This window comes from Salvelinus alpinus, chromosome 25 (assembly GCF_045679555.1).
Source record: "Salvelinus alpinus chromosome 25, SLU_Salpinus.1, whole genome shotgun sequence".
In the NCBI taxonomy this organism is placed as follows: domain Eukaryota; kingdom Metazoa; phylum Chordata; class Actinopteri; order Salmoniformes; family Salmonidae; genus Salvelinus; species Salvelinus alpinus.
The window spans coordinates 22715486-22727568 of record NC_092110.1 but is presented as its reverse complement, the minus strand read 5'-3'; the positions used below and the strand labels follow the sequence as shown (position 1 = coordinate 22727568).

Genomic DNA, 12083 nt, shown 5'->3' with positions numbered 1-12083 from the left:
CAAACAAACAAGGGCTGCCTGGAAGAGAGAGGGCCAAGGGCTGCCTGGAAGAGAGAGGGCCAAGGGCTGCCTGGAAGAGAGAGGGCCAACAAGCACAGTTCTGTTGCACTTCACTAGGCTCTTGGACACAGCACTCAGCACACAGAGAACCTTCAATCTGCTTCTTTGATGTTGGATGATGCTCTGCCTTTGATGGAAACTTTAGGAAATAAACTACAGACTGACCACTAGAGGCTGCAGGCATAATGTAAACTGTGTGGATGGTGTAAAGTAGACCCAACATATTTACAGATTAATCAAACCTAGATTGATCCAATGGTTTTTCAATGGGAGTCATCCGTTGCTGGATGACTGTCTGTGTGGCCCTTAGGGACATGACAACTGGATTGTAACAGACGCAACAAGATACAAGCGGATGTTGAACTACAAGCCTCAGTGTGCTAGGCAACCTGTACATGTGGGCACTGTGAAATCATTTCAACATTCAACCACTGTTACCCCTGCAATTGTATGCTTTACCTCATGCACACACTTCCGCAGACACACACTTCCGCAGACACACACACGGGCCTATAGAGGAGCCATTGGTGACTTGGTATACAGCACAGGATTACTGGCCTATTCCCTAGTGCTATGTATTGGGAGTCCAAACCTGGCCTTGAACAGATAACCCTCTTTATATCCTGATGGGTGACATAAATGGCTGAGACAATCCCACTGCCCAGCAGTACAAGGCTGATGGAGTGGAAAGGTGTGGCCTGACGTTGGGGATCATCAGACTCAGCTGGGCCTGTCTGGGGAAAAAAGGTACAGAACCGAACACTCCAAGGTTGGGAATCTGGCTGTTCTGTGGAATAGGCTGGCTGGACTTAGTCCACGTAAGAAACCAAGTTTTCTGCTCCACTTTCAGGACTCTGCCATTGTCTGGCAGCAAAAGGATACCACAAAACCAGCTTACAGTTGCATGCCCAGCATGACTAATCAGATAGGAATCAGGGTTAGGAGGGTTAAGGGTGGCATGGACGTTCTCAGCTCCCAGCCAGACCTGAGCTGCTCCACTCCGTGGCCATGTCTGTAGAATGGAATACAGTCACGATGGCACATAATTACAGGGACATTTCTGAGGCACTAGGCAGGCCACCACCTACCTGTATGACCCTTCAGAGTGCGGCAGAGGCCTGCCTCAATCCCATGCCATCAAACACACAATGCAATCAGTCAGTGAAATGTTCTGTGACTGCAGTCCAAAATCTTAGTGGTGAGGTTAGAGGATGGGCTAAAATGAAAAGATTCACGGGAAGAGGGTGGTTGGCTGAAGTGATGGGCAGCAAAACATTGTTATTGCAGACTCACCTTCTGTGCTGTTGCACTGGGACAGAGACTGGGTGACAGTGACGTGACATTAAAACCCGTCCTGTCAAGATACGCGCAGCAAGCAGGCAGAAGCCCTCCAGTCAAAACAGTGTTGCTCTGGGTGACATTTCACCGGGCACAGCTGCTAGGGTATGACAGCATGCCAACTCAGTATTCCTGAAGGCTTGTTTGTTCAGTCTGTTTGTGTGTTGGCTTTGTTCTTCAATAATTCAAGGTTAAGATGTGACTTGAGATCAAAGGAGTTTGTTTTTCTCACTGGTCACTATTTGACAGTCCTTGGGCCATTACATTTTACACTGGCAATCTGTCAGAAACCTTCCTGCTTCCCTTCTTATCACTCTGGCAAGGAGTAGTGGAAACGACATAGTGCATGTTATACTGCATCACATACTGCACGTCAAATGTGCCAACAGACCATGCATAAGGTGAGGTAAAGAAGGTAAAATCACATGCATGATTTTTTTTCAGTTTCAGAAGAACTAGACACCCTTGGAAAGACCCTCCCTTAGCTGACATGTTTGTTATTAAATCAGAACTTTTTTAAATGATCAACTTTGGTCCATTTCCTTCCAATAAGGCAAATGCTGTTTCCTATTTCCTTGTTATTTAGACAAAGATCTCTTACATCAGAAAACATCAGACTGATATGTGTTTCTCAGCCTCTAGACATGTACCAAGAATCCCAGGGCGATCTGCTGTTTTAAGTAAATCACTGAGATTATTTTTTAAATGAGCAGTCAGTAGTACCCAGCATTGCCCTCTCCACCCCAGGGAAGGGTTGTCAGGACCAGGGGCTGCATCGGTCTGCGTGGGCCTGGGTCTGCCTGCGTAGCTAACCCAGGATGACTCTGTTAAGACACAAGCCCCTGCTGTGTTCCTGCTGAGGCCTTAGAGGGAGAGCGTACTGAGTAGAATGCTGTTCCCTGGGTTACAGCATCTGGGACTCTCCACTCCTAGTGACGTGTTCCCCATGTCTGTCTGTCCCATGAGCCTGTGTCTCTGTCCCAGGTACCACACCCCTGCTCTCTCTCTGTTCCAGAGGAGTCTGCACGCACGCACGCACGCACGCACGCACGCACGCACGCAACACACACACACACACACACACCACCCCCCGCTCAAAGCCAGCAGGTATGTGAGGAATGCCTCCTCATCCAAACAACGGCACTCACCCCTGCCATACCACACAAAGTAGCTAGCTGTGCAAGAGGGATACTGGGGCCTACGGTATACTGTTGACTAGGAAATAGGAATCACATACCGGAAACTATACAAATAATACCAAAATCACATCAGCACTCATGCTCATGTTGTAGTCAAATAAGGAGCAAAGCATTTGTTGATACAGGAAATAGTCCAAACCCACTCACCTCTTTTGTGCAGCCATCCCTCCTTCACTATCGCCACATCGGTCATGTTGGTGGGCAGGTTAGTGTGTCCAGGGTTCTGACAGGGAGAGACACGGCTCTGTTCCCCAAGTGTCCTTCACTCAGTCCAGGGCAGGAACCTGTAGTCGCCTTTTCACCAGTTTCCTTTTAGTGTAAAGGGAAGAGTAAAAATTAGCCTCATCTGGAAGTAAAACATTTCCTCTCCACCTGTCTGAATATTAACTTCACCAGTCAACATCAGTGCAACTCAGTGGGAACTGGAAACATGTTGGTTCCATACTTCTGTGGTCTGTCCAGACAGTGGAAAATAGTTGTGCCACACACCAGATGGGTATTATTCCAGTTCAGTATGAGCATGTGGCATCACTCCCAAATGAGGAACTAGAGTTAAGACAGTATCCACAAACTCACCACAGGGCCAAACACTTCAAAACTAATGACTAAGTTCTGTGACCAGTGTGCGGATGGCTATCTCTGACCATCCACTGAAATCAATTTATCCTCCAGAGCTCCATCATCACAAGACAGGCCTGTTAATGTGACCGCATCAGTGGCTGCAGAGGAAAACAACAGGAAGCAGTGGCTATTGACAGGCTGGGAGTTAGAGCCCCAGGCCTAATACATCCCCCATTAAACCAGCATGACAGGAGCCTTTAACATCCATTGTGTTTACAAATTGTTGAGTGAACTCATATTAATTGGAAACACTACACATGGTTATTTTTACTCACTGGAAATTAAATGTATTCAATTATCATTTTTTTTTTTTTACACATGCGCCGAATACAACAGGTGTAGACCTTAGAGTGAAATGCTTACTTAATAGCACTTAACCAACAATGCAGTTCAAGAAATGTAGTTAAGAAAATATTTACTAAATAAACAAAAGTAAAAAAAAAAATGTAATAAAAAGTAACACAAAATAACAATAACAAGGCTATATACAGGGGGTACCGGTACCGAGTCAATGTACAGGGGGTACATGTTAGATGAGGTAATTTGTACATTTAGGTAGGGGTAAAGTGACTATGCATAGATAATAAACAGTGAGTAGCAGCAGTGTAAAAACAAAGGGGGGGTGTCATCAATGTAAATAGTCCGGGTGGCCATTTGATTAATTGTTCAGCAGTCTTATGGCTTGGGAGGTAGAAGCTGTTAAGGAGTCACCTTTTGGACCTAGACTTGGCGCTCCGGTAACGCTTGCCGTGCGGTAGCAGAGAGAACAGTCTATGACTTGGGTGGCTGGAGTCTATGACAATTTTTTGGGTCTTCCTCTGACACCGCCTAGTATTTAGGTCCTGGATGTCAAGAAGCTTGACCCCAGTGATGTACTGGGCCGTACGCACTACCCTCTGTATCGCCTGACGGTCAGATGCAGAGCAGTTGCCATACCAGGCAGTGATGCAACCAGTCAGGATGCTCTCAATGATGCAGCTTTAGAACTGTTTGAGGTTCTGAGGCCCCATGCCAAATCTTTTCAGTCTCCTGAGGGGAAAAGGTTTTGTCGTGCCCTCTTCACGGCTGTCTTGGTGTGTTTGCACCATGATAGTTTGTTGGTGATGTGGACACCAAGGAAATGGAAACTCTCGATCCGCTCCACTACAGCCCCGTCAATGTTAATGGGGGCCTGTTCGGCCCTCCTTTCCCTGTAGTCCACAATCAGCTCCTTTGACTTGCTTACGTTGAGGGAGAGGTTGTTGTCCTGGCACCACACAGCCAAGTCTCTGACCTCCTCCCGATAGGCTGTCTCATCGTTGTCGGTGATCAGGCCTACTACTGTTGTGTCGTCAGCAAACTTAATGATGGTGTGGGAGTCGTGCTTGGCCACGCAGTCGTGGGTGAACAGGGAGTACAGGAGGGGACTAAGCACGCACCCCCTGAGGGGCCCCCGTGTTGAGGATCAACGTGACAGATGTGTTGTTGCCTACCCTTACCACCTAGGGGCGGCCCGTCAGGAAGTCCAGGATCCAGTTGCAGAGGGAGGTGTTTAGTCCCAGAGTCCTTAGCTTAGTGATGAGCTTTGTGGGCACTATGGTGTTGAATACTGAGCTGTAGTCAATGAACAGCATTCTCACATAGGTGTTCCTTTTGTCCAGGTGAGAAAGGCCAGTGTGGAGTGCCATTGAGATTGGAGCCATTGAGATTGAGATCTGTGGATCTGTTGAAGCGGTATGCGTATTGGATCTAGAGTTTCCGGGATGACGGTGTTGATGTGAGCCAAGCACTTCATGGCTACCAGCTTGAGTACTATAGGGCGGTAGTCATTTAGGCAGGTTACCTTCGCTTTCTTGGGCACAGGGACTATGGTGGTCTGATTGAAACATGTAGTTACTGCAGACTCGGTCAGGGAGAGGTTGAAAATGACACCTGCCAGTTGGTCCCACATGCTCTGAGTACTGGTAGCAGCACATTGTGCTCCAGTCCTCTGGCTCAGGCCAGCAGTGCGTTGTGCTCCAGTCATCTCTGGCTGTGGCTGGGCCTGTCACAGTAGTAGAGAGAGAGAGAGAGAGAGAGATGAGCTCTGGGGAACTGACTGAGAGCAGGCCTGTCCACTAGAGCAGTGTATACCCTACTGAGACCAATTCAAACTTTGATCACAAACGCAAACCAAGCCTCTGTGCTCTCAGCATACCCTCTCTGACACACACACACACACACACACACACACACACACACACACACACACACACACACACACACACACACACACACACACACACACACACACACACACACACACACACACACAGAGGTCCGGCTCTGGAGCCACAACACAGTGTTGATGTTTAATGTGACCGAGCCGTCGCTACTGTGGGCTGTGTGGAAAAACTGGGCCGCAGCCAGAACTGTAGCCAGTGAATGAACCTAGTACCCTAACAGCAGGTCACATGGTCCAGGGGCCCGGGCCACTGCCTGACTGCTTCACTCGCTCTTTCCCTACCTGCCTGCTTCACTCTCTCGTTCTGTCTCTCCCTGACTGCCTGCCCTGACTGCTTGACTTTCAATCATTCATCATTCTGGCTCTCGTTCCAGGGCCCCCCTCAATGCAAATCAGTGTCATGCAGTATGGAAGCCACACACAGAGCCAGTCATACAAACACTTGTTGATTAATATAGTCCATTGGGTATCATCCCAGACTAGTCTTGAGACTTGGCTGGGTTCAAGCAAAGAAGCTGTGTATGGAGGCAGCAGGTTGACCTTTATCATTTGTTGTATTGTCTTCTATATCAACAACGTGAATCCATTCTCTGTGCCAATATTGGCTTTGTCTTGGAGTCCTAGTAGAAGGGTGCAGGAAAGCAGTGTCCCAATACTACTGTGCATCAAAGGAAATGTTTACTGAATAGTAATAGCAATATGCATCTATGCAATTTTCCTTCAAACAAGACGTACAAATAAAAAGGTAGACAGGTCAAGTGACTAGTCATGCCTCCACACACAATCAAGTTTGTTCCTGGTGTCTGTTCCAGCAGGACAATCACACAGAGAGAGAGAGAAGAGTACCAGAAAATATACAGTACCAGTCAAAAGTTTGGACACACCTATTCATTCAAGGGATTTTCTTTATTTTACATTGTAGAATAATAGTGAAGACATCAAAACTATGAAATAACACATGGAATCATGTAGTAACCAAAAACGTGTTAAACAAATGCAAATATATTTTATAATTGAGATTATTCAAAGTAGCCACCCTTTGCCTTGATGACAGAATTGCACACTCTTGGCATTCTCTCAACCAGCTTCATGAGGTAGTCACCTGGAATGCATTTCAATAACAGATGTGTCTTGTTAAAAGTTAATTTGTGGATTTCTTTCCACCTTAATGCGTTTGAGCCAATCAGTTGTGTTGTGACAAGGTAGGGTTGGTATACAGAAGATAGCCCTATTTGGTAAAAGACCAAGTCCATTTTATGGCAAGAACAGCTCAAATAAGCAAAGAGAAACGACAGTCCATCATTACTTTAAGACATGAAGGTCAGTCAACCCGGAAAATTTCAAGAAATTTCCAAGTTTCTTCAAGTGCAGTCGCAAAAACCATCAAACTCTATGATGAAACTGGCTCTCATGAGGACCTCCACAGGAAAGGAAGACCCAGAGTTACCTCTGCTGCAGAGGATAAGTTCATTAGAGTTAACTGCGAGACATCTCAGCATCAATTGTTCAGAGGAGACTGCGAGAATCAGGCCTTCATGGTCAAATTGCTTCAAAGAAACCACTACTAAAAGGACACCCCAAGAGACTTGCTTGGGCCAAGAAACATGAGCAATGGACATCAGACCGGTGGAAATCTGTCCTTTGGTCTGATGAATCAAAATTTTAGATTTTTGGTTCCAACCGCTGTGTCTTTGTGAGATGCAGAGTAGGTGAACGGATTAGAAGAAGGAGAGTGATGGTGCTGCATCAAATGACCTGACCTCCACAATCACCCAACCTCAACCCAATTGAGATCGTTTGGGATGAGTTGGACCGCAGAGTGAAGGAAAACATATGTGGGAACTCCTTCAAGACAGTTTGAAAAGCATTCCCTATGAAGCTGGTTGAGAGAATGCTAAGACTGTGCAAAGCTGTCATCAAGGCAAAGGGTTTGAAGAATCTAAAATATATTTAGATTTGTATTTTATTTTAATGGTTACTACATGATTCCATGTGTTATTTCATAGTTTTGATGTCTTCACTATTATTCTACAATGTAGAAAATAGTAAAAATAAAGAAAAACCCTTGAATGAGTAGGTGTGTCCAAACTTTTGACTAGTATTGTATACAAATTCCCAGACAGACAAAATGAAAGTCCATTCAAATGGATCTATACATACTAAGAAAGAGAGTTGGGTAAAGTCTGTTTTGAATAGAAAAGGCACCTTTTATATGGTGTAACTTGGCAGAAACCCTCCTATTGTTCTCCAGTCTCCTCTTCAAAAGTATTACTGTTGGTGACACTTCATTAGCATCTTGTATCCGTTCATGGCGTCCCCTAATTCCATCTATGCTGTTGGTTCTGACTTGAGGGCTTGAAGTTCAGAATGTAAACAACTTGCTTGCAGCCACATGGACAGCAGCAGAGGAAGCAGTGCTGTCTATGACTGTGACACAGAGAGACCAGGGAGAGGACAGTCATATGGTGTGCATGGAGGGCCAGAAAGTGTGTGGACCCATTACACTGATAAAGTCTCCTAGCTCCTGTGGCGTACAGGCCTCAGATTAGCCACAATAAGCCTGACTGTGTAAAGGCAGATTTCAAACAGCATTCCTCAGATTCTGCATACAACTGGTGGCACATTTGCATCAACAAGGCCAGAGGAACTCAAAGTCCTTTCCCATACCAATGGGAGCGAAGGACGTCAACATCTCCCAGGAAGAACAGGGTGAGTGAGTCAAACAGTAACAACATCACTTAACCACCCTCAGACTAATGTCACATGCTGCTGCTGTGCTGCCTGCCTGGGTCCCTTCACATTCAGACTGTGGCTAGTCATGGTCGGTCTCATGACTCAAAACAAATTATGACATTTAAGACATGCATGGCACACAACATGCTTGGGGATGACTACTGTTCAGCGTGAGAGTTGCTTTACATGCACACATTACAACAACAAAAAATATTGAAAATGACTACCCAAAACTTTAAAAAAGTGGACAGTGAATCATAAGAGTATTCATCATTTAGTCCAAATGTAAAATATGTTATGAAATATTACATCTAAAAGATGGAAAATAGGGAGCACAGTGGAGATTGAATGTTAGGGGATTTGGGGGATGCTTATTCAAGGATAGTTGTGCTAATGGAAAATAAATGAGGCGAGTCCCAGGAAGCATACAACTGTCATCCAAGAATAAAGGAAGTATGCTTTCAAAAGTCATCAACTGTAGATCTACTATACAATACATGTATTCGTCCGACAGAAAGGACAAAGTTGGGCCACACGCCATAATAAAGCAAAAGGTGGATACTTTGTATCAATTTCTGTTTCAGTCATTGCTACATTGTAACAACAATGCAACAACGTGGCTGCCTGCCTTCAGATAATCTAAACATAAAATATTCGGTTTAGACGTCGTGGAATTTTGAATGAAGCCAGTAAAATATATTTAATCTTGTGTGACATACAGACAAACAAGAACATATCAGAAAACAAAATCAATTGTCTTGTTGACGAACGTGCAGATAAATGAATGAGTGAGTTGCAGTGTTGAACTGGCCACCCGCAAGATCACAACATAGTTTGTTTTTAAGACGCGTTGCAAATGCATTTATATGTCCATAAAGTTAATTTCTAAAACGTATAGTTCGTTCCTATAGGTGACTTATAATTGTATGAAAGTAATGTACAGTAAAAACGACATAAACATTTTCGGCCTGTAGGCTGTCTCAAAGGCGGACATTATGTCAAATTCAAAAGCATAGTCAATAAATGACAATGTTATACGATATTTTAGTTTTGTTTATGAGGCACAGTCTCTGCTAAGGTTAAAGTTTGGAAACTTAACTAACTTCTTCAGTAAACATAACTATACCCGAGAATAAACTGATGTCAGGAATGCACTTCATTTTAGTCTGGATATGGGGCCTAGCAGGGCAGTTTGAGTGAGAATAACCGCATCCTATTTTATACAATGGGATCTAACCGCTCTAGTAGCAGTCGACCTCAGTCAACACGAAAAACAAAATGCAGGCCTTTACCTGGACAGGATTTCAATAGTGTGTCCGTTGCATTATAATGAGCTGTTTCGGCGATTTATTTAGCTGATAAATCCTTCAATAATCTGTACAAAAAGTGCTCTCATTTACTCGGTTTCTTTTGCCTTTCTTCTACAACACCTCCCAAACGTTCTGTCTGCAATGCTTCTGTGGCATACTCATCTCCTAGGTCCTAGCGCCGATTGCTCTGGTTTCGATCCAGAGGGGGCTACACACAGAGGCGGATAAAGATTCCGGACATATGTTTTATCTATATATTTTCTCATAATAAATACATAATTTTATGTAGGATGAGCCATCAAAACCATCCCATTAAAAATATGGTTTGTTTGAGTTCATCTTCACATCATTTCACCTGTAATCATGTTGATTAGCTGATGTTAATTTGACCCCCAAAAAACATCTGGGTCAGATGGTTTATACCCTTTCATCTTTAAGGTTGCTGCCCCTATCATCGCCAAGCCTATCTCTGACCTTTTTAACCTGCCTCTCCTTTTTGGGGAGATTCCCATTCCTTGGAAGGCAGCCACGGTTCGTCCTTTATTTAAAGTGGGAGATCAAGCTGATCGTAACTGTTATATGCCTATTTCAATTTTGCCCTGTTTATCAAAAGTGTTGGAAAAACTTGTCAATAATCAACTGACTGGCTTTCTTGATGTCTATAGTACTCTCTCTGGTATGCAATCTGGTTTCCGCTCAGGTTATGGATGTGTCACTGCAACCTTAAAGATCCTCAGTGATGTCACCATTGCCCTTGATTCTAAGCAATGTTGTGCTGCTATTTTTATTGCCTTTTTTTGACATGGTAGACCATTCCATTCTTGTGGGCCAGCTAAGGAGTATTGGTTTCTCTGAGGGGTCTTTGGCCTGGTTTGATACCTAAGAGTGCAGTGTATAAAGTCAGAACATCTGTTGTCTCAGCCACTGCCTGTCACCAAGGGAGTACCCCAAGGCTCGATCCTAGGCCCCACACTCTTCTCAATTTACATCAACAACATAGCTCAGGCAGTAGAAAGCTCTCTCATCCATTTATATGCAGATTATTTATTTTTAATCCCAGCCCTCGTGCCCGCAGGAGGCCTTTTGCCTTTTGGTAGGCCGTCATTGTAAATAATAATTTGTTCTTAACTGACTTGCCTAGTTAAATAAAATATAAAATGAATGTATAGCCTAGTCTACAGAATGCTTGTAGTCCATAAGTAATGAGAAAAGTAAAACCAATAGATGTTCTATCTGCAGGGTTGGGTAGGTTACTTTCTAAATGTAATCCATTACAGTTACTAGTTACCTGTCCAAAATTGTAATCAGTAATGTAACTTTTGGATTACCCAAATTCAGTAACGTCATCTAATTACTTTCAGTTTCTTTGGATTACTTTCCCTTAAGAGGCATTAGAAGAAGGCAAAAAGGATCCATCAAAGCATTTGCTGTGTCATTGTTCTGATTTGTGGTCAGAACAAACTTTAATCTTTTTTCAATTGTGAATTGAATGTCATTGAGAAAACAAGGTGAAAGGTGTGAAAGTATTTTTTCTTGCAAACATCCTTTCTGAATTTAAAAGTATTCCAAGAAGTAATACTCATGTTTTTTAAAGTATCTGTAATCGGATTACAATATGTTTGCATGTAACATAACTGATTACAGTTACAGTTTTTTGTAATCAGATTACATGTAACTGATTACAGGTAATCAGTTACTCTCCAACCATAACCTGCTGATCCAATCAGAATGTACGTCATATTTGCACCACATGTTTTTTATGAATGTACAAAGGCAGAGGTTCCAAGGAAATTAATGTCTTGCTACGTATGCTACTACCAATCCTACAGTGCATTCAGAAATTATTCAGACCCCTTGACTTTTTCCACATTTTGTTACGTTACACCCTTATTCTAAAATTGGTTAAAATGTTTTTTTTCCTCATCAATTTACACACAATACTCCATAATGACATTGCAAAAACAGGTTTTTAGAAAACTTAAATATTACATTTACATAAGTATTCAGACCCTTTACTCAGTACTTTGTTAAAGCACCTTTGGTAGTGAAAACATCTTTGAGTCTTCTTGGGAATGACGTTACAGGTTTGGCACACGTATATTTGGGGAGTTTCTCCCATTCTTCTCTGCAGATCCTCTCAAGCTCTGCCAGGTTGGATGGGGAGCGTCGCTGCACAGCTATTTTCAGATCTCTACAGAGATGGTTGATCGGGTTCAAGTCCGGGCTGGGACACTCAAGGATATTCAGAGATTGTCCCGAAGCCATTCCTGCGTTGTCTCGGCTGTGTGCTTAGGGTCGTTGTCCTGTTGGACGGTGAACCTTCACCCCAGTCTGAGGCCCTGAGCGCTCTGGAGCAGGTTTTCATCAAGGATCTCTCTGTACTTTGCTCCATTTATCTTTCCCTCGATCCTGACTAGTCTCCCAGTTCCTGTCGCTGAAAAACATCCCCACAGCATGATGCTGCCACCACCATGCTTCACTGTAGGGATGGTGCCAGATTTCCTCCAGACGTGACGCTTGGCATTCAGGCCAAAGAGTTCAATCTTGGTTTCATCAGACCAGAGAATCTTGTTTCTCATGGTCTGAGAGTCCTTTAGGTGCCTTTTGGCAAACTCCACG

The 12083-nt window shown here is 43.9% G+C and overlaps 1 protein-coding gene across 3 annotated transcripts in view; it reads right to left on the bottom strand.

Annotated features, from left to right (window-relative positions):
• Positions 1 to 9624, bottom strand: part of LOC139553648 (RAC-alpha serine/threonine-protein kinase) — a 35864-nt gene extending 26240 nt beyond the window's left edge. Inside the window, exons 1-2 of one of the 3 annotated variants that reach the window (XM_071366205.1) lie at positions 9447 to 9624; positions 2745 to 2906 (exon numbers count right to left, since the gene is read on the bottom strand). In XM_071366205.1, coding sequence (XP_071222306.1) covers positions 2745 to 2790 — 46 coding nt within the window. In that variant the 5' untranslated portion in view covers positions 2791 to 2906; positions 9447 to 9624. Of the gene's footprint in view, positions 1 to 2744; positions 2907 to 3929; positions 4062 to 5040; positions 5161 to 9446 lie in introns of those variants that run through there. The other 2 variants (XM_071366207.1, XM_071366206.1) reach the window with 2 other exon arrangements.
• Positions 9625 to 12083: the final 2459 nt, after the last annotated feature.